The sequence below is a fragment of the Anser brachyrhynchus genome (assembly GCF_964034855.1).
Source record: "Anser brachyrhynchus genome assembly, chromosome: 32".
NCBI lineage: Eukaryota > Metazoa > Chordata > Aves > Anseriformes > Anatidae > Anser > Anser brachyrhynchus.
In genome coordinates, this window is record NC_137725.1 from 166,492 (window position 1) to 192,337 (window position 25,846).

Sequence of the window (25,846 nt, forward strand, 5' to 3'; positions counted from 1 at the left end):
GATGACGGAGCCGAGCAGGGAGCCCAGGGGGGGCACCTGCGGCGCTGCCGCCGCCGCGCCCCCCCGCGCCCCCCCCAGCACCGAGCCGTCGCGTTCGGCCCCCACGGGGCCCAGGAAAGGAGCCAGGGCCACGTTTCCCGACGGCAAAATGGGCGACTTGACGCGGCCCTGGGCCATGTCACCGGGCAGGGGGCCGCCTGCGGGGAGAGAAAAACAAAAAAAAAAGGGGGGGGGGACACACACGTCACCGTGACCGCACCGGGGGCTCGTGTCCAGCACCCCCCCAAAAAAAAAAGGGGGGGGCGTCACCGCGGGCTCGTGTCCAGCACCCCCAAAACCCGCCCCAGCCTCCGCCACCCGCTCCCTCCTTCCCGGGCGCGCCCGGGCGCCGTCACCCGGCGGTACGGGGGGGGGGGATCGGTGCCCCGGGGGGGGACGGGGGACGCGTGGCGGTGTCCCGAGGGGATTTTACCTGCCGAGAGCTCGCCCAGGAGCTGGCCGGGGGCTGGGCCGGCGCGGCCGCCAAGGCCAGGGCGCCGTGCGGCAGGGAGCCCAGCGGCGAGTCGCCCAGGATGCCCGGCTTCTGCGCAACACGGCGGGGCGGGGAGGAGCTGGTGAGGGGGGGGCTTCAAGGGGAACGGGGGGGGCTTCGCGGGGCACGGGGGGGCACAAAGGGGCTTCGTGGGGCACGAGGGGGGCTTCGCGGGGCACGAGGGGGGGCTTTGCGGAGGGCTTTGCAGGGCACGAGGGGGGCACGGTGGGGCTTCGCGGGGCACAAGGGGCTTTGTGGGGTACAAGGGGGGCTTCGCGGGGGCTTCACGGTGCACGAGGGGGGCACGAGGGGGGCACGAGGGGGGCACGAGGGGGGCTTCGTGGGGCACTTTGCGGGCACGAAGGGAGCTTTGTGGGGCACGAGGGGGGCACAAGGGGGGCATGAGGGGCTTCACAGGGCACGAGGGGGGCTTCGCGGGGCACTTTGCGGGGCACAAGGGGGGCATGAGGGGGCTTCACAGGGCACGGGGGGGGCTTTGCGGGGCACTTTGCGGGGCACTTTGCGGGGCACAGGGGTGCTTTGCAGGGCACAAGGGGGGCTTCGCGGGGCTTCACGGGGCACGAGGGGGCTTTGTGGGCACGAGGGGGGCTTCGCGGGGGGCTCGCTGCTCCGGATCGGCACCGGTAGCCGCCGGGCAGCTCGCGCACCGCGAGCAACGCGCCCCGAGGGGACGCGGTCGCGTTTCGGAGCTCTCCGCGGGGAGGCCGGCCCCAAATCCCACGGTTCCTTAAGCGCCCGAAGCCTCCCGGAGGCTTTTTTCCGGCCCCGCTGACCCTACAAAAACTTCGGCGGCGGTGAAGCCGCCCCCCCTGCCCCCCCCCAACCTACCTGCTGCGCCTGCGGCTGGTTCTGCAGCGCCAGCTGGAGCAGGGCGGTGAGAGCGCCGGGTTGGCGACCAGCGGCATGGACGGAGCGGCGCCGAGGATTCCTGGAGGTGGGGGGCATAAAACGAAGCGGGCTGAGCCCCACGGCCCGCCCCCCGAGGCCGCCCCGAGCTGCCGGCCGGGCTCGGGGCCTTACCCTGTTTGCCCCCGACGGCCCCGTGGAGCAGGGGGTTGAGCAGCAGCTGGAGCGAAGCGGGGTTGCCCAGGCTGTTGAGGATCTGGAGGATGTTGGGTTCGGGGAGGAGCCCTTTCCCCCGGTTCAGCGCCTTCGGAAACGAAAAAGCAGCGAGTCAGGAGCGGGGGGAGGCCGCCCGTCTGCGCCCGCCAGCGCCCGGGTTCGGTTTCGTAGGGTGCGGGGAGGAGGCGAGCGACGGCTCCCGGCGGCGGTTTCGGCCGCGCGGGCGTCACGGAGCGGGGCCGGGCGAGGACAGAGCTCGAGGCCGAGTTTTTAAGGGGAGCGCGTGGCGTCGGGGCGATCCGCGGCCTCACCGTGCCTGGGCAGCGATGAGCGCGGCCAGCATGCTGCGGCCGGGGGGGCCGGGGGCGCAGAAGGAGACGCGGACGTGGTTCCCGGCCAGCAGCAAGCCGGTCCGTGGCCTGCTGCACCATCTCCGCCGCCTCGGCCGACTCGTATTCCAGCACGGCGAAGCCTTTCAGCTGCCCGTCCTGCCGTACGCCAGCTGGGGGGGGGGGGTCGGGGGGGGGGGAAAAAAAAAACAGGAGGAGGAGGTTTGGGGCGCGGGGAAGGGATGCGGCGAGCGCCGGCTCCCCCTCGGGGCTCTCAGCTTCTGGGGTTGGACCGCAACGCAGCAGGATGAGGTGGGAAGCGTCCTGAAACTACCCCGAGCCCCTCAAAAGCCGCCCCGAGCGCCCTCCCCAAACCCAGCCCCACAAAAGCCACCAACCCTCCCCCCAAACCCCTCCAAAATGCACCGAAATCCCCCCGATACCCAGCCCCGGCCCCTCAACGCCTCCAAAACCCAACGCCGGTGCCCCTAAACCCACCAACCCCCCCCCAAACCCCACCCCGGCCCCCCAAAAGCCACCAACGCCCCCCAACACCCACCCCACACCCCCAAAACCCACCAGAAACCCCCCCAAACCCTCCAACCCCCTCCAAAATGCACTGAAATCCCCCCCAAACCCCACCAACCCCCCCAACACCCACCCCCCACCCCCCCAAAACCCACCAGAAACCCCCCAAACCCCCCAACCCCCTCCAAAACGCACCGAAATCCCCCCCAACACCGGCCCCCACTCCCCCAAAAGCCACCAGAAACCCCCCCCCAAACCCCCCGAACCCCCTCCAAAACGCACCAAAATCCACCCCAAACCCACCCCTGGCCCCCCAAAAGCCACCAACCCCCCCCAACCCTCCCCCAAAACCCTCCAAAATGCACCGAAATCCCCCCCGCAGCCTCCCAACTGCACCGAAATCCCCCCAAACCCCACCCCTGTCCCCCAAAAGCCACCAACCTCCCCAAACCCACCTCCAGCTCCCCGAAAGCCACCAGAACCCCCCCCAAACCCCTCCAAAACGCACCGAAATCCCCCCAAACCCCACGCCTGGTCCCCCAAAAGCCACCAACGCCCCCCAACACCCCCCCCACCCCCGCCCAAAGCCACCAGAAGCCCCCCCAAACCCCTCCAAAACGCACCAAAATCCCCCCAACACCCCCCCCCACCCCCCAAAGCCACCAGAAACCCCCCCAAACCCCTCCAAAATGCACCGAAATCCCCCAACACCCACCCCCACCCCCCAAAAGCCACCAGAAACCCCCCCAAACTCCTCCAAATGCACCGAAATCCCCCAACACCCACCCCCACCCCCCAAAAGCCACCAGAAACCTCCCCAAACCCCTCCAAAACGCACCGAAATCCCCCCAACACCCACCCCCACCCCCCAAAAGCCACCAGAACCCCCCCAAACCCCTCCAAAATGCACCGAAATCCCCCAACACCCACCCCCACCCCCAAAAGCCACCAGAAACCCCCCCAAACTCCTCCAAAATGCACCGAAATCCCCCCAACACCCACCCCCACCCCCCAAAAGCCACCAGAACCCCCCCCAAACCCCTCCAAAACGCACCGAAATCCCCCGTAAACCCACCCCCGGCCCAAAACCCCCCCAAACGCCCCCCAAACCCAACTCACCTGGCAGAAGGTGGGCGGGCAGAGCGCCGAGAAGACCCGCGCAGCTCCTCGAGGTCGGCGTAGTTGTGGGGCAGCTTGTCCACGCAGAGGCACCGCGAGTGCACCAGCTCCAGCGTCAGCTGCGTGCCGTCCGTCCAGTGCACGTAGAGCGCCCGCGTGCCCAGCTGCCTCCCCAGCAGGTCCGACTTGGCCCGGGCCGCCGAGTCCTTCTTCATGTACTCCACGAAGCCGTAGCCTTTGGAGTGGCCCGTCTTCTCGCTGTAGACGAGGAAGCAGCGCTCCAGGTTGCCGAAGGGCCGCACCAGCTCCTCGAACTGCTGCTGGCTGTAGAGGCGCGGCAGGTTGGCGATGCACAGCAGGGCGTCCGTGGGCTGCAGCTGCACCGAGAGCTCCCTGTCGCGCAGCTTGCTCAGGTGGAACTTGCGGATGGCCGACTCGGCTTGCTCGCCGTTGAGCAGCGTGACGAAGGCTGCGGGAGGAGAGCGGGGACCGATTCGAGCGGGTTCGGGGGCCCGGCCGGCCGCCCCAAACGCCGTTAGTTTCCCCGAACCCGCGGCAAACACCGCGCTCGCGTGCTCGAGGTGGAGGCAGCCCGCGGCTAAGCCCCGCCAAAGCCACCGGGACGCCCTCCGTCAGCACCGCGGGTTAAACCCGGCCGAGTTCCGCGCGCGCGACGGCCCCGCTACCGCCTCCGGGAAACGCCCGGGCGGCCCATGCAGCTCCAGCAGCTTTTCCTGCCCGCCGCCGGGGACTTTGGGCTTTGCCCTCGGGTCGGCGGCGAGCAGCAGAAGCGTCCCCGCCGCACCGGAAGGCAACGCAACCCCCATGCCGCACCTACGACATCTCCCGGGGCTCTAAGCCCCACGGCTCGCTAAGTTTTGGGGTTTTTTTTTGCTTTTTTTTTCCGCCCGCCGAGATTCGGCGCCGCCTAAACGGGGGGTCCGACGGGGGCCGCTGAAGGAAGAGACCAGAGGCGGGGCGCCGTCAGAGCGGGACGGGCTCGGGGCGCGAGGAGACGGCGGCCCCGGGGCAGCGCACTCACCGGTGCCCTTGTACTTGTCCACGAAGCAGTACTTCAGCTCGTAGTCGCTCAGCAGCTCGTGGACTTCCTAAAAAAAAAACAAAACAACAAAAAAACAGGCGGAGAGAGAGGGGCAGGGGTCAGCAGGGTGCTCCTGGCCAACCATTTCCCTCTCCCCAGGCGCGGGGATGGGAGGATTTGGAGGCAACGCGCTCCTGCGCCTCCAGCGAGCCCCAATTTTGCACCATAATGTCCTAATTTCACACCATAAGGCCCCAATTTTGCTCCGTCGGGCCCCATTTTTGCACCATAAGGCCCCAATTTTGATCCCACGTGCCCCAATTTCGCACCATAAGACCCCAATTTCGCTCCATCAGGCCCCAGTTTTGCACCATAAGGTCCCAGTTTTGCTCCATCAGGCTCCAATTTTGCTCCAGTGGGCCCCAATTTTGCACCATAAAGTCCCAATTTCGCTCCAGCAGGCCCCAATTTCACCCCTTCGGGCCCCAATTTCGCTCCCGCGGGCCCCAAAACCAGCCCTCGGAGCCCGGCCTCGCAGCAGGGTGCGGCGCCAGACTTTGCCCTGCGGCCCCGCGCTGGGATTTGGGATTCACGGAGGAGGAAAAAGGGAAACCAGAAGCAGGAGGGGACGGAGCCGGAGCTCAGAGCGGAGCTGGGGGGGGGGGAAACCCAGACCCCGAGGGGGTCCCAAAGCCCTGGCACCGGGGAGGGAAGGAAGGGAGGCGGAGATGGGGGCCGGGGGCGTGAGGGGAGGAAAGCGAACGCTCCCCGCGGTTTTTGGGCCGTTTGATGGGGTTTTAGGCAAAAAGCGGCGCCGCGCGAGGCCTGAAGGCGCGTTTATCGGGAGCTCGGCGCCCATTAAGGGGCTTTGATGTTAACGGGAAGGGGACAGGGACGGTGCTGCCACCCCGCAGGAGCTGCTTCAGAGGGGAACCGGGACGTGCCCCCGCCGCTCGCTCGTTAGGCGAGGGCCGCTCGTTAGCTGAGGGCCGACGGGGCGGGAAGGGCTGGGGACGCAGCTCCGAGGCCCCCAGGCCCGGTCCCAACCCCAGCCCCCCGCTGTCCCCCGGGCCCGGTTCCCCTTCCTCAGCCCCAAACCGGCCCCGGCCCCTTCCCGGTCCCAGCACCCCCCCCCCCCAAGTCCCGGTTCTTCTGGGACCCAAACCAGTCCCGGTCCCCTCCAGCCCCGCTCCCGGTCCCAAAGCCCCGTCCCCGTTGTGCCCCCGGTCCCCCCTTCTCAGCCCCAAACTGGCCCCGGCCCCTCCAGCCCTGTTATCCCCCCGGTACCGGTGCCTCTTTCTCAGCCCCAAACCAGTCCCGGTCCCAGCCCCAGGTACCGGTCCCGGTCCCAGCCCCCGTTACTCCCCAGTCCCGGTCCCCGTTACCCCTCCCCAGCCCCAAACCAGTCCCGGTCCCAGCCCCCATTACCCCCTGTCACCCCCCCGGGCCCGCTCCCAGCCCCTGTTACCCCCCGGTGCCTGTCCCGGTCTCGGTCCCAGACCCCACTATTCCCCCGTTACCTCCCGGTTCCGGTTCTAATCCCTCCTCCTCAACCCCAAACCGGCCCCAGTTCCAGTCCCGGTCCCGGTCCCCGTTACCTCCCGGTCCCGGTTCCACCTCCTCAGCCCCAAACCGGCCCCGGCCCCGTTACCCCCCAGTCCCAGCCCCGGTCCCCATTACCCCCCGGTTCCGGTCCCGGTTCCCCCTCCTCAGCCCCAAACCGGCCCCGGGTCCCGGTCCCGGTCCCAGCCCCCATTATCCCCCATCGCCCCCCGGTCCCGGTCCCCGTTACCCCCCAGTTCCAGTCCCGGTCTCGTTCCCAGTCCCCGTTACCCCCCCCCGGTCCCGGACCCAGCCTCGATCCCGGTTCCCGCTACACCCCCGTTACTTCCCGGTCCCCCCCCATCACCCCCCGGTACCGGACCCGGTCCCGGTCCCGGTCCCAGCCCCCGTTACCCCCCACTACGCCCCGGTGCCGGTCCCGATTCCCCCTCCTCAGCCCCAAACCGGCCCCGGCCCCGGTCCCCGTTACCGGCCCCGTTCCCCCCGCACCTGGTTGCTGACGTCCGGCGGCAGCCCGCGGATCAGCACCTTGCGGCGGTTGCGGAACTGGCGGGCGCTTCGCTCCAGGCGGCTCCGGGCCTCGGCCGGCTCCAGGGGGGGCAGCTCCTCCTCGGGAGCTCGGCCCGGGCCCGGCCCCGGCCCCTCCGCCCCCGGCGCCGCCGCCGCCGCCGCCATCTTAGGCCCCCGCGGCCTCCCGCGACCATCGAGAGGCGGGCAGAGCGCCGCCAAGACGCCGCCTCGCCATTGGTCCGCCGCTGCCTCGGAACCGCTCCGGAGCATCCCGCCTCCGGATTGGTCAGTTCGGAGGGGAAGGGAGGGGGGGAGGAGGTGAAGTCACCGCCCCCGCGCTCCCATTCGCTGCTTGGGTGAGGCCACGCCCCCCGAGGAACCCAACCCCCGGAGCCCCTCCCATGTCTTAAAGGGGCCGCGACCTGCGGGGACCCCAGGACCCCCCCCCGCCCTATAGGGGCCTCCGACACCCCCCGGCCCTATGGAGGAGCCAGGCGCCCCCACAAACAGCCCTATGGGGCACCCCAAAAAGCCCCCAGCCTGACAGGGACCCCAAAATCCCCCCCCAGTCCTATAGGGACCCCAAAATCCCCCCCCCAAATCCTATGGGGGCCCTGACACCCCCCCATAGGACCCCCAAACCCCTGTCCTACAGGGACCCCCAAGCTCTCCTCTGCACCCTGTGGAGTCCTAACCCCTCCCCACATTATCCTGCAAGACCCCACGGAGCCCTGGCCCCCCCCCAAAAAATCACCCTATAAGCCCCGAGGGAGCCCTGCCCCCCCCAAATCACCCTATAAGACCTCATGGAGTCCTGAACTCCCCAAACAAATCACCCTATAAGCCCCCAGGGAGCCCTGCCCCCCCCCAAATCACCCCATAAGCCCCCCCACTCCATTACTGGGGAGCACAGCCCCCCGTTACCCCCCCCAGCCAGGCAGGCAGAGCAACAGGGGCCGTTACAACCTTTATTGGGGCCCCCCGGCCGCCCCCCACCCCATAGCCGGGGGGGGGGGGGCGCGGCATCACACAGCAGGCAATAAATAAGGGGGAACGGGGCAAAGCAGCCCCCCCCTTTTGTACAGTTCAAAGTGGGGGGGGCGGCCAGCCCCCTCGTCCCCCCCAAATCAGCTCCGTCCGACCCTAAAAACCTCCCTGGGGACGCAGGGAGGGGCAGCACAACCCCCCCCCCCCCCCATACCCCAAAACTTTGTGGGGGGAGACCCAAGGCCCCCCCCACCCCCAAAAAAAACCTCCCAAAACGCAGCGGAAACCCCAAACTGCAATAAAGTGCCAAATTCTTTCGCTAACCCCCTCTTTTTGGGGTCGCGGGGGGGAAAAGGGGTGTGTGCCCTCTTGGTGCCCCCCCCCCTCGCCCCTAAAGCTCACGGTAACGGGGGGGGGGAGCCCCCGGCGGTCCCCAACTTTTGGCGGGGGTGGGGGGGGGGAACGCGGACCCCATAAAGGGGGGTGCAGAGGGGCTGGGGCCGTCCCCGTCCCGTTTCACAGTGTTTGGCCCCATTTTGGTGCGGGGGGGGGGGGAATAAGGCGAGGATGAGGAGGGCGGGGGGGGGGAGCGGGGAAGAGGCACGGCGGCGAGAGGCACGGCGGCCCTGAAACCGGAGCAAAACCCGGTCCTGCCCTAAAACCCACCCCAAAGGAAAAAAAAACCCTAAAGCTGGGGGCCCGGCCCCGGCCCTAAAGGGACCTGGGGGGGGGTCCCGAGCTCGTGTCCCCCCCCCTCAGCAGAGGCTGAAGACGGAGGGGGCCTGGGCGCGGTACTTTTCGTGGAAGGCCTTGAGGATGGGGACGAGGTTGGGGAAGGCCGGGCGGAAGGAGGCCTCGGCCTCCCAGCAGTTCTTCATCAGGCGGTAGATCTGGGGAAAAAAAAGGGGAAAAAGGGTCAGAAAAAGGGGCGGGGTCCTAAAAAATCCCACCCAGGGGCGACGATTTAATGGGGTGGAGGAGAAAAAGGTCAAAAAAAGAGGCAAGGTCCTAAAAAAACCCACAGAAGGACGAGGATTTAATAGGGTGAAGGGAAAAAAGGTCAGAAAAAGGGGCAGGGTCCTAAAAAAAACCCACAGAGGGACGAGGATTTAATGGGGTGAAGGGAAAAAAGGTCAGAAAAAGGGGCAGGACCCCAAAAAACCCACGGAGGGACAATGGTTTAATAGGGTGAAAGGAAAAAAGGTCAGAAAAAGGGACGGGGTCCTAAAAAGTCCCACCCAGGGGTGAGGATTTAATGGGGTGGAGGAGAAAAAGGTCAAAAAAAGAGGCAGGGTCCCAAAAAAACACACCCAGGGGTGACGATTTAATGTTGTGGAGGGGAAAAAGGTCAGAAAAAGGGTCAGGGTCCCCAGAAAATCCACCCAGGGGTGATGATTTAATAGGGTGGAGGGGAAAAGGCTCAAAAAAGGGAGAGGGTCCTAAAAAAAAGCCAATCAGGGGCGACGATTTAACGGGGTGGAGGGGAAAAAGAGCTCAAAAAAGGGACAGGGTCCTAAAAAAACACCATGGAGGGGCGATGATTTTATGGGGCGGAGGGGGAGGGCCTCGTTTCCAAACGCTCTGCCCCCCCCCCCCCCCCATTTTTACCCGTTCCCTCGCCCCACGAGGTGCTGGTGACATTTGGGGTGGGAAGGGGGCGGCGCGACGCGGGATTTACCTCGCAGGGACAGTCCTTGGGGCTGGGCAGCCTCTTCCCTCGGTCCAGCAGCTCGATCAGCCGCAGCACCGTCATCTGCCCCTGCGTGGCCCCGATCAGCTCGATGAATTTCTGCGGGACGGGAGCCAGAGGTGAGGAACCGGCCCCGGGATCACCCGGCCCCGGGCCCCAAACCCGAAACCCACCACGGGAGGGCTCTGCGCGGGGTCACAGCGCGTCAGGAGCTCGTAGAGCGTCACCCCGAAGGACCAGACGTCGGAGGCGTAGTAGAACTTGCACTCCTTGAGGCACTCCACGGCGTACCTGCGAGGCGGCGGGGGCAGCGTGGGATCGGGGGACCCAACGGGGACACAACAGGGCCACAATTGGGACCCAACGGGGCCACAATGGGGACCCAGCGGGGCCAAAATCAGGACCCAACGGGGCCACAAGGGAGCCACAATTGGGGAACCAACAGGGCCACAACGAGGACCCAACAGGGACCCAACGGGGCCATAAACGGGGACCCAACAGCAGGGACTCAACAGGGCCACAATTGGGACCCAACGGGGCCACAAGGGAGCCAGAATCGGGGACACAATCGGGGACACAATCGGGGACACAATGGAGACCCAATGGGGCCACAATGAGGACCCAACGGGGCCACAACTGGGACCCCAACTGGGGACCCAATGCGGCCACAATGGGGTCCCAACGGGGCCACAACGAGGACCCAACGGGGACTCAATAGGGCCACAACTGGGACCCAACGGGGCCAAAATCAGGACCCAACGGGGCCACAAGGGAGCCACAATTGGGGACCCAACAGGGCCACAATTGGGCCACAACGAGGACCCAACGGGGCCACAACGAGGACCCAATGGGGCCGCAATGGGGCCACAATGAGGACCCAACTGGGCCACAATTGGGACCACAACTGGGGACCCAATGCGGCCACAATGGGGCCCCAACTGGGGACCCAACGGGGCCACAACGAGGACCCAACGGGGACTCAATAGGGCCACAATTGGCACCCAATGGGGCCACAAGGGAGCCACAATTGGGGACCCAACAGGGCCACAACTGGGCCACAACGAGGACCCAATGGGGCCGCAATGGGGCCACAATGAGGACCCAACTGGGTCACAATTGGGACCACAATGGGGACCCAATGCAGCCACAGTGGGGCCACAACGGGGGCACAATGGGGACCCAATTGGGGACCCAACAGGGCCACAACGAGGACCCAATGGGGACTCAATAGGGCCACAATTGGGACCCAACGGGGCCAAAATCAGGACCCAATGGGGCCACAAGGGAGCCAGAATCGGGGACCCAACAGGGCCACAACGGGGACACAATCGGGGCCCAATGGAGACCCAACAGGGCCACAATGGGGGACACAATTGGGGCCACAATCAGGGACCCAACAGGGCCACAACAGAGACCCAATGAGGCCACAATTGGGACCACAATTGGGGACCCAATGTGGCCACAACGGGGACACAACGGGGCCACAATGGGGACCCAATTGGGGACCCAACGGGGCCACAACAAGGACCCAACAGGGCCACATTTGGGACCACAACTGGGGACCCAATGCAGCCACAATGGGGACACAACGGGGCCACAACGAGGACCCAATTGGGCCATAATGAGGACCCAACGGGGCCACAATCGGGGCCGTGGCGCTCACCAGAAGACGGGGCTGTCCCCGTCCTCGCAGACGCGGTAATACTCGTGGCCCTCAGGGATGGCTTTGGCCAGGCCGAAGTCACCGATCTTCACCACGTTCTCGTTCTCCAGCAGCACGTTGCGGGCGGCGAGGTCCCTGTGGATGTAGTGCAGCGAGTGCAGGTAGGCCATGCCCTGCGACGGGGGGAAAACGGGCTTAGACGGGGCGTGGGGAGGGGCGGCGGGGCGTTTGGGGCGGGGGAGAGGGGCTTTAGGGGCGGTTTGGGGAGGAAAAAAGCGGATTGGAACCATTTCGGGGAGAGAAAACGGGACTTAGAGCCATTTAGGGGTGGGACCAAAAGGGAGGTGGAGGCAGGGAGCCCAGCCAGGTCTCGCCGTGCTTTTACCCCAAGGTTTTTCCCAATATCGAGAGGGATTTATGGGGGAAGAGGGGCTTTAGAGGCAGTTTGGGTAGGAAAAAGCGGATTGGAACCATTTTGGGGAGGGAAAACGGGACTTAGAGCCATTTAGGGGTGGGACCAAAAGGGAGGTGGAGGCAGGGAGCCCAGCCAGGTCTCGCCGTGCTTTTACCCTGAGGTTTTTCCCAATATCGAGAGGGATTTATGGGGGAAGAGGGGCTTTAGAGGCAGTTTGGGTAGGAAAAAGCGGATTGGAACCATTTTGGGGAGGGAAAATGGGACTTAGAGCCATTTAGGGGGAGACCAAAAGGGAGGAGGGGGCTGGAAGCCCGGTCAGCTCTTGCTGTGCTTTTTCCCCAAGGTTTTTCCCTATATCAAGAGGGATTTATGGGGGAAGAAGGGGGGCTTTAGAGGTGGTTGAGGGAGAAAAAATTGTACTGGAACCATTTTGGGGCGAGAAAACGGGACTTAGAGCCACTTAGGGGGAGACGAAAAGGGAGGCGGAGGCGCGAGGAAGAGGCAGGAAGCCCGGCCAGCTGTCACCGTGCTTTTTCCCCGAGGTTTTTCCCCATTTCGGGGACGTCTTGGCAGAGGTCAGAGCCTTTACCTCGCAGATCTGCTGGGCGAAGAGCAGGATGTGCGCCAGGCTGACGTTGTGCTTGGGCAGGTAGTCGCGCAGGCTGCCCAGCGGCACGTACTCCATGATCAGCTGCACGATCTTCTCCCCTGGCCGAGGAGCGGGAGGTGAGGCAGAAATCCCCGAAAACCCCAGCCAGGGGGAGGAGAAACACCCCCAAAATTGTATTTTGAGCCTCCCTGCCACCTGGGGCGACGGGGATCGAGCGAAACGCATTCAGGCTCCGTGAAACGGAGCCTGGAAGCCGGGTTTGTGCCCTCCTCGCAGCTCCTCCTCACCCTGCTCGCTGCAGCAGCCCTTGTACTTGACGATGTTCTCGTGGTAGAGCGTCTTGAGGATCTCGATCTCCCTCTTCCAGCTGGCCAGCAGCTGCTGGCTGCAGCCGGCCTTCAGGGACTTGACGGCCACCATCTCGCCCGTGCCGTCGTTGGTGGGGTCGTAGCAGTAGAGGCTCACCTTGCCGAAGTGACCCTGGGGGGGGGGAGCAGGGATTGGGGACGCCGCCGGCACCGTTCCGGCTTCCCCCAGCTGGGTCAGGGAGCTTTTTGGGCAGAGGGGACAGCCTCGGCGGCAACGGGTCGAAAATAAAGACTTGTGAGCCTCGTTCAGGTGTGGATTTTTGGGGGAAATCAAGGCAGAAAGAGGCCGCTGCTCCCAGAGGGGATGGGAGCGTATAAATTGTGCCCGGCTGCTGCAAAGGGAACATCCGACGGGGGTCCGAGCCCCTCCGCGTGTCCCAGCCCACCCAAAAGGACCTCGGCGTCTTTGGGGGGATCCATCCTCACCTCCCCCAGCTCGCGGATCTTCTTCAGGTAGCGCTTCTGGAAGACGGTGGGGTCGGACACGGGGAAGTCAGGGTTGACGGAGGTGACGTCCACGAGGTCTGCGAAAGACGGGAGAGGTCAGGGGCCAGCCGAGCTCTGAGCGCCTTCGTGCTCCTGCCCCCGCAGCCCGGGAGGCGATTTCTGCTCTGGGGCTTTGCTCCCCGACAAAAATTGGCCAGGGAGGGGAGCAAAGGGCCCCGTGGGAAGGGCTCACGCTGGGGCCGAAGCAGCGAGCTCCCAAAAGCAGACGCTGGCTGCGGCTGTGCCCGCATCGGCCCGGCTCCGGCGCCGGGGAGAAGCCGGCGAGGGACGGGCAGGGGAGGGAAGGGCAGGGCCTCACTGTGGGGCTGGAGCTGGGTGAGGTCCCGCAGGATGGTGCGGAAGGACGGGCGCTCGCTGGGCGCGTAGCTGAGGCACTGCGAGATCAGCGTGGCCAGCTCCTTGCAGGACGGCTCGGGCAGGCGGTGCCTCTTCTCGTAGAAACGCTCTTTCTGGGGAGAAACGGAGGGAAAAAAAAAAAAAACAGGTCACGAACACGCCTGCAGCCACGGAGGGGCTCGAAGCCGTGAGGCCGAGGGGAAGCCGAGCGCCCCGCTGTCCCCCCGCGGGCCTCTGTCACCTCGGAAGGCGTGCGCTCCTTGAGGGGGACGTCGGCGTCGAAGCAGATCTCCAGCAGCGTGGTGCCGAAGCTCCACTTGTCGGCGGCCGTGCTGAGGTTCCCCATGTCCTGCACGCACTCCGGGGCGATCCAGGGGATGCGGTCCACGCGCTCTTTGGGAAGGAGAAGGCGCGAAGGGGTCAGCGAGAAGGGGAGGACGCAAAACCCCGCGGGCGGAGGAGGGGAAGCTCCCCGCGGGATCAGCTTTCGGGCCGGCTGCCGTCGCGGGGCTCGCATCCAAACCTCTCCGACGCCCAAAACTAAGGGCTGGAAGGCAGGCAGGCGTTGCCGGAGCAGCTCAGGCATAACCCACGCTCTCGGCTAGCCACGGGAGGTGGAAAAGCACCTGGCTTCCCAGCTCCCGACAAGCCCGGGCCCAGCCCTGCCCAGCCCAGGGAGCCCCGCGGGGCGCGGTACCTTCTCGAGACAGCACCGTGAAGCTGACCCCGGGGTCGCTGAGCTTCACGAAGGGCAGGGAGCCGTCCTCCAGCCCCTTCCTGGCCAGCAGAATGTTCTTGGCGCACACGTTGCCGTGCACCAGGTTCTTGTCCTCCTGGGGAAAAGGAGGAGAGGCGACCTCAGAGAGGAGGAACGGGGCAGGGCCGCACCGGGAAACAAAACCGCGGCACTCCCGGCCCCCGCCTTTCGTCCCCTCCCTGCCTCTCTCCTCGTCCCCTCCGCGCAAAGCCGGAGCCGGGGGGGGGCACATCGGGAGCCTGGGGATTACCCAGCACAGCTCACGCCTTCCCGAGCTGCTGGCCAGAAGCCCAGCAAGCAGGGGAGGCAGCTTCCTCCTCCTCCTCCTCCTCCGCCCCAGCCCCACGGCCCCCAGCTGAAGCTCCGGAGCGGCTCCAGCGTTTCGGGTCCCCACAAAAGGGCCGCCCCAGGTGCTCACCTCCACGACGGAGGGAGAAAGGACAGGTTATTACGCTAAAAAAAAAAAAAAACCCACGCGTCTGCCCGGAGAGCAGAGCAAAACGACCGATCCTCCCTGCTGCGCCGGCGGAGGGGACGAGAGGCGGCGCGGAGGCGGCCGGCGCGGCCCCAGCCCCTCACCAGGTAGCTCAGGGCGCTCGCCAGCTGCTTGGCCACGGTGATCTTCCAGCCCACGGTGACCCGGCCCTTCTCCTTGCGCAGCAGCACGTCCAGAGGGCCGTGCTCTACAAACTCCTCCACCATGATGTCTGGGAACACAAAGAGGGGTTGTTTTCGGCCAGCAGCCCCAAAATCCGGCCCCGGGAACGGCTCCGGAGGGCGGCCGATGGGTCCGGCGAGCCCGGGACTCACTCTCGGAGCCCCGCACGCAGACGCCGTGCACGAAGGCCAGGTGGACGTGCGACACTTGGCTCATCAGGCTGGCCGTCTCGAAAAACGCCTGCGGAGAGAGCAGCGAAAGGGGGGGGTCACGAAGCTGGGGGGGGCACCACGAAGCTGCCCGGGGAACCCGGATCGACGCGCTGGCGGATCGCGGGCTCACCAGGGCGATGTCTCGGTGGCTGGGGTCCAGGACTTTGAGCACCACGTGCAGCTCCCTGCTGTTGTTGTTCGGCTCGGTGGAGAAGTACTCGGCCTCGTCGTCGGCCCCGGCGGCGCCGCAGACGTTGAGCACGCCGTCGTAGATGTTGGTGCGGGTGCCCTGCCCCAGGTGGGCTCGCTGAGGGCAGAGGGAGAAGGAAAATGAGCGGCAGGGCGGCGGGCACGAGCCAACGCTCTCCCCGTCCCCCTGCTGGTGCTGTGGGTGGCAGGGAAGGAATCGTCCCCCGAGATGACAGCGCCGCTGCTTTGCTTCGCCTCCTCCTCGCAGAGGGAAGGAACAAAGCACCGAAGCAACCCCAAAATGCGTCTCTGCCCTTCCCTCGCACGGTGGCAGGGGTTTGGTGGCATGCCCTGACCGGGAATTCGGGATCCTCCGCACGCCCCGTCCCCAAAACCCGGCTGCCGCGCGGGCGGGGCGCCCGACCTGCGTGATCTCGTTCTTGCGGATCTGGTGGAAGCTGAGCTGGGTCAGGTTTAGGATCTGCTTCGCGCTGTCCTTCACCTTCCAGGTGATCAGCAGGTCCGAAATCTCTGCCGGAAGAGGGAAGCGAGCCTTCAGAAACCACCGGGTGCCCTCGCTCCCGAGAGGGGAGGAGAGCCACCCTCCTACCTCCTGGTTTGGGCGGGCAGCACCTCTTCACCGTGAAGCTCTCCTCGCCGGATTTGAGCGTGCAGCCCTTGAGGACGTCCAGGAGCTCGCGCAGAGTGGGGAACTCACGGTCCCAGCCCTCCAGCACGAAGGAGCTGCCCTTCTTCTGGATGCGGAACTGCCTGTACTTGAGGGCCCCCTGCGCCCCGGGGCCCTGCGGGAGGGCAGGCGGCGTCAGAGGACGGGCGGCGCAGCTCCGGGGCCCGAAGCCTGGCAGCTCCGACCCCGGTCCTAACGGGGCCGGCACCGCCCGGAGCTCGCGGCTCTGCCTGCCCGCTGCTCGCCCAGCGAACGGAGTCGTTCCCCTTCCCTGATCTGCTGAGCAGGTCAGCAAAACCGCGGACCGCGGGGATTTAGCAGCAAAAAGAGCAGGACCCAAAACTGCAGGGATTTAGCAACAACAGGAGCAGGACCCAGAACTGCGGGGATTTAGCACAAAAAGGTGCAGGACCCAAAACTGCAGCGATTTAGCAGAAAAAGGTGCAGGATCCAAAACTGCAGGGGTTTAGCAGGAACAGGAGCAGAACCCAAAACTGTGGGGATTTAGCAGCACAGGAGCAGGACCCAAAAACACAGGGATTTAGCAGAAAAAGGTGCAGGACCCAAAACTGCGGGGATTTAGCAGCAACAGGAGCAGGACCCAAAACTGCAGGGATTTAGCAGCAACAGGAGCAGGATCCAAAACTGCGGGGATTTAGCAGAAAAAGGTGCAGGATCCAAAACTGCAGGGATTTAGCAGAAAAAGGTGCAGGACCCAAAACTGCGGGGATTTAGCAGCAACAGGAGCAGGACCCAAAACTGCAGGGATTTAGCAGCAACAGGAGCAGGACCCAAAACTGCGGGGATTTCAAAACTGCAGGGATTTAGCAGCAAAAAGAGCAGGACACAGAACTGCAGGGATTTAGCAGAAAAAGGTGCAGGACCCAAAAATGCAGGGATTTAGCAGCAAAAAGAGCAGGACCCAAAACTGCGGGGATTTAGCAGAAAAAGGTGCAGGACCCAAAACTGCAGGGGTTTAGCAGGAACAGGAGCAGGACCCAAAACTGCGGGGATTTAGCAGAAAAAGGTGCAGGACCCAAAACTGCAGGGGTTTAGCAGGAACAGGAGCAGGACCCAAAACTGCAGGGATTTCAAAACTGCAGGGATTTAGCAGCAAAAAGAGCAGGACCCAAAACTGCAGGAATTTAGCAGCAAAAAGAGCAGGACACAAAACTGCAGGGATTTAGCAGGAACAGGAGCAGGACCCAAAACTGCGGGGATTTAGCAGAAAAAGATGCAGGACCCAAAAACGCAGGGATTTAGCAGCAATATGTGCAGGACACAAAACCGTTGCTGCCAAATCCCTGCAGGAGCAGGATGCTCCACCTCAAAGCTGCTCCCCTCGCCCTCCCACATGGAAACACCGCTGGCCGAGCCCCCGATACGACCCAAGCGGCAAAAAGCAAGTTTCCAGCTCGCACATCTCCGTAGACGCCCACCGTACCTGCTGGTGGCCCCGTTTCACCACGGACAGAATCATCCTGTTGAAGTCGAGGACGCTCCAGCGGATGACGTAGAGCCCCTCCTCGTGCTCCTCCCGCCGCAGCTTGGCGAAGACGAATTCCTCCCTAGCGAGGGGGGAGAAGGGGAGAGGCTCGAGCCCGGCCCCAGGGCCACGGGGCGTCCCCCGGGATGCCAGACGTACTGCATGGGCCCGTGGATGCCGTTGAGGATGCTCATGACGAGCCGCGGCGGCGCCACTTCGTGGCACAGGTAGTGGCTGGAGTCCGCCGTCAGTCGGAAGTAGCCGTCCACCAGCGAGACCAGGGAGAGGGCGCTCTCGTAGGACGGGAGGAGCACCTCCTGGGGGGGGGACACGAGGGATCGGCCGGACTGAGAGGAAGGCCGCCCCAAATCCGCCGCCCAGCCAGCCCGAGGAGGAGAGAGCGCAGAACTCAGGGAGGGGGGAAAAAAAAACAACAAAAAAAAACAAAACCAAGGAGAAAAAAAAAAAACACACAAAAAAACAAGGAGAAACCCTCGTTCCTCTCCTCGCTGCCCCCTTTCAGCCCCCAGAGCCCAACCCGAGGCCCCCCCACCGCGTGTCGGGACGGGGCAGAGGCGCTCACCAGGCACTGGTTGTCCTGCCGGTTGATGCTGACTCGGCAGTCCTTGATGACGACGTGCGTGATCTCTCGGAAGTGGCAGAAATGCGACCACTTGGGCTCGCTCGGCTCCGCTTGGCGCGGCCCCCGGGGCTCCGGCTCCTTGCTTCTGCTTTTCCTCCCGAAATAGCCTCGGTGGGAGACGGCCTCGACGCTCTGCGGAGCCGGAGACGAAAGGGAATCGGGCGCGCCGCCGGGGAACGGCGCCGCTCGAAGCCGCGTGGCCAAAGCGGGATGAACTGGAAGGGAGCTCGGGGTTCCCCAAGCCCCGTCCGGCCTCCGAACCGCAACGAGGCGGTGGCAAAGCCCGGGGGCGTGAGGTTTTCACAGGATCGCAGAATCGAAGGGGTTGGAAGGGACCTCGAAAGATCGTCGGGTCCAACCCCCCCGCCAAAGCGGGTTCCCTAGAGCAGGCTGCCCAGGGAGGCGTCCGGACAGGCCTGGAATATCTCCAGAGAGGGAGACCCCACAGCCTCCCTGGGCAGCCTGTCCCAGCGCTCCGTCACCCTCATCTTGAAGAATTTCTTTCGCATGTTGGCGCGGAACTTCCTGGCCTCCATCTTGTGGCCATTGCCCCTTGTCCTGTCCCCACAGAGCACTGAGAAGAGGTTGGCCAAGTCCCTCTGCCTCCCACACCTCCGGTATTTATCCACATCGATGAGATCCCCTCTCAGTCGTCTTTTCTCCAGGCTGACCAGCCCCAGGTCTCGCAGCCCTTCCTCCCAGGGCTCCAGGCCCCGTGTCACCTTTGTGGCCCTCCGCTGGCCTCTTCCCAGGAGATCCCTGTCTTTTTTTCTACCGGGGAGCCCCGAACGGCCACAGCACTCCAGGTGAGGCCTGCCCAGGGCGGGATCGAGGGATCGCCTCCCTTGACCTGCTGGCCACGCTCCTTTCAATGCCCGCCAGGATCCCCTTGGCCACCAGGGCACGCTGCTGGCTCACAGTCAACCCGTCGTCCGCCAGGACCCCCCGGCTCCTTCTCTTTCCGCCGCGTCCCACCCCGCCGTGGCCAAAACCCCGAGCGCCCACCTACCTCGGGAGGCACGGGCCGCCACTGGATGCCGCTCGTGCCGGTGACGAGGACCTCGTGGGTAGCGGGCGGGTCCCTGGGGAGCAGCGCGTGGCCGTGCTCCGCCTGCGCGTGCCCCCCGTTGACGTAGAGCGGCGCCTTCTCGCCCTCGGAGGAGGTCTCCAAGGAGAGCACGGGGAAGAGCTCGCTGCCGAAGCGGGGCGCGAGGTGCTCCAAGGTGGCCAGGTACTTGTACATGACGTCCTGCTCCGTCAGCTTCCCCGCGCTGACCGTGTGCCGCTGGAAGCGCTGCACGAACTTCTTGAAGACGGTTTTCATGCGGAACTTGGTCAGGTAGTTGTTCTGCTGGATCTGGCGGTAGAAGGAGCGTGGGATGCAGTCCTTGAAGCTGCGGAGGGGGAGGGGGGGAAGAAACGGGTCAGCAGAACGAACCTCGCGCCGGGTTTGTGCCCCAGGCAGCCCAGCAGCATCTCCACGGCCTCCTGAAAATCGGCTGGAAGAGGGAGAGCGAGGGCACGGCTGCGGGCAGGCCGCCCCCTCCTGCGCTGTCTCCTGCTGCCCTCTCGCAGCAGCCTCTAGCAGGCTCCCTCGGAAAAGCCCGGAGCGGAAACGTCCGTGGGTTTTTTGGCACCTCGCTCAGGCTCTCACCTGTATTTCCTGGCCACCTCCTCCAGGGAGACGCCCTTCTTGATGGCGATGTGAGAGAGGTGCAGCACGGCCATGCCCAGGCTCTCGTTCTTGAACCTCTGGACCTCCTGCTCCGTCTGCAGGTCCTTCAGGGACGCGACGTCGTTGATGAATTCATACTTCCCCTGGTGAGGCAGAGGAAAAGCTAAACAATGGGGAAAACACCCTGCGCCGCCTCCGGGGCTGCTTTTTCCACGTTATTTTTCACGTCCGTTACTTATCTATTTTCCTCGTTATTTATCTATTTTCCTCGTTACTTTTTTCCCCCGTTATTTATTTTTTTCCCCCGTTACTTATTTTTTTTCCTCGTTACTTATTTTTTTTCTTGTTACTTTTTTTCTCGTTACTTATTTTTTTTCCTCGTTACTTATTTTTTTCCCCCATTATTTTTTTTCCCCAGTTATTTATTTTTTTCCCCCATTATTTATTTCTCCCACCCGTTATTTACTTTTTTCCCCCGTTCTTTATCCCCCCCTGTTATTTACTTCCCCCCCCCGTTATTTACTTCCCCCCCCGTTATTTACTTTTTTCCCCCATTACTTACTTTTTTTCCCCCCTTACTTATTTTTTCCAGCCCCTTACTTATTTTTTTCCTCAGTTATTTTTTTTCCTTGTTATTTATTTTTTTTTCCGCCCCCTTACTTATTTTTTTCCTCAGTTATTTATTTTTTTTCCTTGTCATTTATTTTTTTCCCCGTTCATTTATTTTTTTTTCCCGCCATTATTTATTTATTTTTGTCTGCCCGTTATTTATTTTTCCTCCGTTTTCTGGGTTTTTTTCCTCCGTTTTTTATTGTTTAACCGCTGTAACGGGATCCCCTCAGCCCATCCAAAAAAAAAAAACACCTCTGAGTGCCCCAGCGGGCCCCCGGCCGCGTTCGCCCTTTCCCCAAAGCACCCCGAGTTGGGGCAAAGCGCCCCCGACGAAGGGGCCGAGCCCTCGGGTGCTCCCCGCCCCGACCCCACCGGGATCCGGCCGGTCCGGCGCCCGCCCGCGGCCCCCTCACCTGCTCGAAGAGGTACTCGAAGGACGCCTTGTCGAGCACGGCCCCCCCCTGCAGCCTCTCGTCGGGGCCCTCGCTCGGCCGCGGGGCGTTGCGGTAGACGGCCGGCTCCTTCTCGTTCATCCCGTGCCAGTTCCGAAAGTAGTACCTGCGGCGGGGCACCGCGCCGCTCAGCGCCGCGCTCCGGCATGGAGGATTCCCTGGTTTTACCCCAAAATCCCCCAAACGACGCCTCCCTGCTCCGGCGGAGGGTTTTCGCCACCGGTCCCAAGAGGACGGGGTTTGGTGGGGGGGGTGAGGAAGGAGTGGAAGGTTCCTGGCGGGCGTTTTGGGAGCAAACGGCGCCGTCGACGCCGCTTCAAAACCCCGACCCGAGAACCGGGTGCGGCCTCCGGGCGCCCTCCGAGCCCGCAGCGAGGCTTCGGGCGCTGGGAAGCCAAGGGGAAGCGACCTCTTCCCACCCCCTCCGCCCCCCCCAGCCTTTGCTCGAGCTTTCCGCGCCACGCACGTGCCGGGCGGCAGGGTTTCGCCGGGGGGGGGGATGCCTGGCGGGCAGAGCCCCGCGGCCGCAGCGCTTTTCCGCTCCCCTCAACCCCAAAAGCCACGTCCCTGCGCGGCAGGAGCGCTGCCTGCAGCCGCCGGCTCCGAAACCCGAGCAGAGAGGGCTTCGTGGCCCCCAAAAATATGGCGGCAATATTTCCCCCCGCGAGGACAAGCTGGGGGAAGCGTCAGCTCCTTCCCAGTCCCCCCAGCAGGCAGGAGGAGCCGCGGGTCGCTTCGAACGCATCGGGCGCGGGCTGAGGAACCCCCGGGGCTGCTCCTCCCCACGCTTTTACCTTCGCTCTGACTCAGACCCCGACAGCACGGCCTCAAAATGTCCCCCCTCCCGAGACCGCCAGCGGCAGCGCCTCGGGAGGAAAGGCAGCGGCGGGGCCGGGGATCGCCGGGGAACCTGAAAACCTCGCCGCGAGGGAGCGAGGCCAGGAAACGGAGCCGCGGCCCTGAGCGAAAAAACGCTGCCCGCAGGGGGGGGACCGGGGCCTGCCGGGGACGGAGCTGAGCGGGGCGGCGGAGAGACGCGGGCAGAGCGGCCCCGGGAGCGGAGCAATTCGGTTTTCCAACCCAGGCGCGGGCTCCAAAGCCGCCCAGCTCCCGGTTTGATCCTTCGGGGCCGGATTGAGCCGAGCCCTGCCAGCTCGCCGGCCCCGCGCCAAGCTCGGCGCGTGTCTGCGGGCCGTTCCCCCAGCTGCCCGCCCCGCGAGGGTACGGGAGCGAGCCAGCGCGGCCCCGGCAAAGCCCCGGGCGTATTTCTTGCGTTAAAAACGGCGCCCGGCTGCGCCGAGAGGCTCGGCGGGCGCCCTCACCTCATGCGGAAGAGCAGCCTGAGGTCGGTGTCTTTGCCGATTTTGAAGACGTGGTTGGGGGGGAGCCAGGTCCCGCTCTGGGGGTCGTAGAGCGCGAAGAGGCTGTAGCACAGCGGCGTGATGCCTGCGAAGGCAACGCGGCGAGGAGGAGCCGAGGGCGGGCGTTGAGGCGGAAATTCACGGCAGAAAACGTTAAAAAAATAAAAAAAAAAACACGAAAATGATAAAAATTCTCTGCTGCTTCCCTCCCAGCCGCCAGATTCCCGGCGGCGCGGACCCCGGGCGAGGCCGTTCGGGACCCGAAGCGAGGCCGTTTGGGACCCGAAGCGAGGCCGTTCGGGACCCGAAGCGAGGCCGCTTGGGACCCGAAGCGAGGCGGTTTGGGGCCCGAAGCGAGGCCGCTTGGGGCCCGAAGCGAGGCCGCTTGGGGCCCGAAGCGCGAGCGTTCGGCCGACGAGGCGGGAGCCGCAGCCTGCTCCAGCAAACCCGGGTTCAAAAAGACGCCGTGCCGTGGCTCGGGGCTGCGAGAAGCCCCCGGACCCGCAGCTCCCGCTCATTTCCCCCCCCCGTTTTTCGCAGCTCGCCAAGCGAAACCCCCCCCCCCCCCCCGGTGGCGGGGCGAGCCTGGGGTGTGAGGATCGCTCTCCGACCCCAAGCCAGCGAGGGCGAGGGCCGGATTCTGACCGAGGGCTCGTTGCCAAAAAAAAGCCGCTTTTTTAGAAGCGAAAAGGGGGAGCTCGGAGGTACGAAGAGCTCGGGGTGGGGTGGGGTAAGGGGGGGGGGTGAGGAACGGGGCCGGGCTCACCAATCCTCCGCGCGAGGTCGATGCAGATCTCCTCGGCGCTCGGCGTGCCCTGCGCGTAGCTCTGGCATCGCTCGCGCTCCTCGGCGCCGCCCCAGTGCAGGGAAACCTTGAGGGCGCCGCCGGGCGGGGAGCAGCAGCCCTCGGGGTCCGACTCGCTGTGCTTCACCGCGCACTGGCACAGAGACATCTCCTGCGGGGCGGGGGGACGAGGTTAACGGGGCGGGATGTGCGGGGGGGGAACGGGAACGGGACCAGGAAACCCCCCCTGGCCTCTCCCCCCCGGGCACCGACCTCGCCGTCAGCTGGAGCATAACGCGGAGCCGGTCCCCAGGCGGCGGCGGCGATGTCGTCACCTGCGTGGGGACACGGGGAGGGGGGGAGGATTGGGGCTGACAAATTGGTCCGTGGGCCCCCCCCCGAGGGGTGCAGGACCACGGCTCCCACCCCACCGGCACCGCTCCCACCCCACCGGCACCGCTCCCACCCCGAGCTCAGCCCCCCCGAGCGCGTTTGCTCACTGCCAACGCGGCCGAATCACTTTTATTTTATTATTATTATTTATTATTATTATTATTTTTTTTATTATAATTATTATTATTTTTCCCCTCCTTTTTGCCAACCGAAGGGGCCCGGGGCCTCGGCTCAGCGCCCCGCAGCTCCGGTCCCCGCTCCTCCAGGGGAACGAGGACGGACGTGGAGCTGCGACCCCGCCCCACGGGGAAAACCCCAAGGAATCGGGATTTTTCAGCCCCAGTAAGGCTCAGGGGGGGTTTGCCGCGGTGGCCCGGTGCTTAAAGATGCCAAATAACCAGGTTTTACCCCAAAAAAAACTTTACTTTGGGCGCCCGCACGCCCGGCAGGAGCTCTGGGTGCAGCAGCCCCAACCCCGGCGGCCCAACGGGGGCGCAAAAAAACCCCAAAGGGGCTCGGGATCGGCTCCAGCCACCAAATTTCGGCGCAGGGAGCGTTTGCAGGACCCCGAGCCCCCGAGTCGCCAAAAAAAAACCCCAAAAACCCAAAAAAAACCCCATGCGGCAACGTCCCCGGTGGTAAACTCTGCCCCGGCGCGTTGAGCAGCCAAATTTTGGGGTGGTTTCGCCTCTTTCTGCTCCCCCGCCAGAGGCCTCGATCGAGGTCAGGAGCCGCAGGCGGCCGCGGCTCAAAGGTCACGGCGCGGGCAAGGGCGGGGAGGGACGGGGCCGGCCGCCGGCGCCCCCGTTTCTAGCAATAGGGGCGGATTTGGGGCCGTTATAGGGTTTTTTTTGTGTTTCGCTCCCCGATCCCAGCAGCAGCGGGGTTTCGGACCCAGCGGGAGCACGCGCGCGTTTTTGGCGTCTTCCTGGGAAAAATCCACCCGGGATCGGCACGGCCCCACGCTGGAGGCTCCAGGACCCCAAAACGGGCAACGTCAATGGGGTTGGAGTCCCAGCCCCCCCGATCCTGACCCCAAACACCCCCCATCCTGACCCCAAAGCCCCCCGATCCTGACCCCAAAGCCCCCCCCACCCTGAAACCCAAAGCCCCCCCCATCCTGACCCCAAAGCCCCCCCCCAGATCCTGAGCCCCCGAATGTCACAGCCACGTCTGCCCTGACCCCCCCGCACCCTGAAGACCCCCATATCCTGCACCCCCACATCCCCCCCGTCCCCCCAACTCCCCCCCAGCCCCACATCCACCCCCCACCACCCCACAACTCCCCTGCACCCTACATTACCCCCCCCTCAGCCCCATGTCCTCCCCCAGCCCCACAACTTCCCCCAACCCCACATCTCCACCTGGCCCCACAACTCCCCCCAAGCCCCACAAATCCCCACTCGGCCCCACATCGCCCCCCGGCCCCACAACTCCCCTCCACCCTACGTTGCCCCCCCAGCCCCACTTCCTCCCCCAGCCCCAAAACCCCGCCCTCAGCCCCACAAATCCCCACTCGGCCCCACATCGCCCCCCGGCCCCACATCGCCCCCCCCCCCCCCCATTGCCCCCCCGGCCCACAGATCCCCGCTCGGCCCCACATTATTCCCACAACTCCCCTCCACCCTATATTGCCCCCCCCCGGCCCCACAAATCCCACCCCCGACCCCACAAATCCTCCCCCCGGCCCCCAATTCCCCCCCCCCAAGCCCCCAATTCCGCCTCCAGCCCCGCCCCCCCCCGCCCCAAACCCCTCCGCTCCCCCGCCCCCCCCCGGCCCAGGCCCCCCCCCCCGGCCCAGGCCCCCCCCCCCCGCAGCCCCCCAGCCCCTCACGCACCGGCCCCGGTCCGGTTCCGGTTCCGCTTCCGCTCCCCAGTTCCGGTTCCGGTCCCGGTCCCGGCCCCGCTCCCCGCCGGCCCGGCCGCGGTTCCGGCTCCCTGGGCCCCGCAGAGACGCCGCCTCCCATTGGGCCCCATGAGACGCGCGCTGCCATTGGCCCGCCGCCGGCGCGGGACCACGCCCACCCGCCTGCGCACCGTGGGCGGGGCGAGCGGCGCGGGAGGGGGCGTGGCCTGGTGGATGGGGGCGTGGTCTGTGGTAAGTGGGCGTGGCCGGGAGGGAGGGGGGCGTGGCCACAGCCGGGTCGTGGGCGCAGCTGGATTTGGGGGGGGGGGGGGGGCGGCAAATTTGGGGGGGAACTGCTGGAAATGGGGGGGGCAGGGGGCAAATTGGGGGGGCAGAGCTCGATGTGGGGGGGCAAGGGGGGCCAATTGAGGGGGCACAGGTGGAAATGGGGGGACGGGGGGGGCAAATTGGGGGGGGTAGGGGGCAAATCGGGGGGAACTGCTGGAAATGGGGGGGGCAGAGCTGGATGTGGGGGGCAAGGGGGGGGCAAATTGGGGGGCACAGGTGGAATTGGGGGGGGCAGGGCTAGAAATTGGGGGGCATGGCCTTTTGCCCCTCCCCAGAGCCAGTATCCCCCTCTTTTTACCCCCCCCTTTCTACCCCCCCCATTCTACCCCCCCCAAACCCCCCCTTTTACCCCCAACCCCCCCCCTTTTTACCCCCCCCAACCCCTTCGCCCCTCCCCAGTACCAATATCCCCCCCCAAGCCCCCCCTTCTTACCCCCCACCCCCCTTTTTACCCCCGACC

The 25,846-nt window shown here is 65.2% G+C and overlaps 2 protein-coding genes across 3 annotated transcripts; both read right to left on the reverse strand.

Annotated features, from left to right (window-relative positions):
* On the reverse strand, positions 1-7,149 carry RAVER1 (ribonucleoprotein, PTB binding 1; the record flags this gene model as incomplete). The annotated part of the gene is given in 14 exon segments (XM_080571450.1): positions 1-197; positions 473-502; positions 505-583; positions 1,382-1,431; positions 1,434-1,481; positions 1,574-1,703; positions 1,927-1,931; positions 1,934-2,024; positions 2,026-2,105; positions 2,108-2,117; positions 3,592-3,629; positions 3,632-4,060; positions 4,634-4,700; positions 6,686-7,149. Coding segments are annotated over 14 exon segments (1,545 nt in total), but the record flags the coding sequence as incomplete, so codon positions are not given.
* Positions 7,150-8,105: 956 nt separating this feature from the next.
* Positions 8,106-25,187, reverse strand: TYK2 (tyrosine kinase 2). 2 transcript variants are annotated; one of them, XM_080571509.1, is made up of 25 exons: positions 25,031-25,187; positions 23,073-23,134; positions 22,782-22,971; positions 21,977-22,100; positions 20,616-20,760; positions 19,570-19,733; positions 18,925-19,309; positions 17,856-18,047; positions 17,432-17,589; positions 17,231-17,354; positions 15,709-15,901; positions 15,523-15,629; positions 15,040-15,216; positions 14,850-14,937; positions 14,619-14,746; positions 13,980-14,115; positions 13,524-13,675; positions 13,245-13,395; positions 12,866-12,963; positions 12,359-12,551; positions 12,051-12,169; positions 11,047-11,219; positions 9,557-9,674; positions 9,372-9,482; positions 8,106-8,583 (listed from the first exon to the last, which is right to left on the reverse strand). In XM_080571509.1, exons 1-25 carry the CDS (start codon positions 25,167-25,169, stop codon positions 8,449-8,451), a joined length of 3,762 nt encoding a protein of 1,253 aa, XP_080427635.1. In that variant the 5' UTR covers positions 25,170-25,187; the 3' UTR covers positions 8,106-8,448. The 2 variants fall into 2 exon arrangements, 1 of the variants encoding a protein (XP_080427635.1); XR_013942647.1 differs by lacking the exons at positions 8,106-8,583; positions 9,372-9,482 and having other exon boundaries at positions 11,047-11,181.
* Positions 25,188-25,846: the final 659 nt, after the last annotated feature.

Bases quoted from the DNA above. Each gene is read 5' to 3' on its own strand.
- TYK2 (XM_080571509.1), bottom strand. From the start codon at position 25,169: ATGGGGCCCAATGGGAGGCGGCGTCTCTGCGGGGCCCAGGGAGCCGGA. The intron at 12,552-12,865 runs GTGAGGATGGAT...CCCCCCCCCCAG, and splicing joins AGATCCGCGAGCTGGGGGAG to GGTCACTTCGGCAAGGTGAG. The intron at 9,675-11,046 runs GTGAGCGCCACG...GCCGCCTCGCAG, and splicing joins GGGGACAGCCCCGTCTTCTG to GTACGCCGTGGAGTGCCTCA.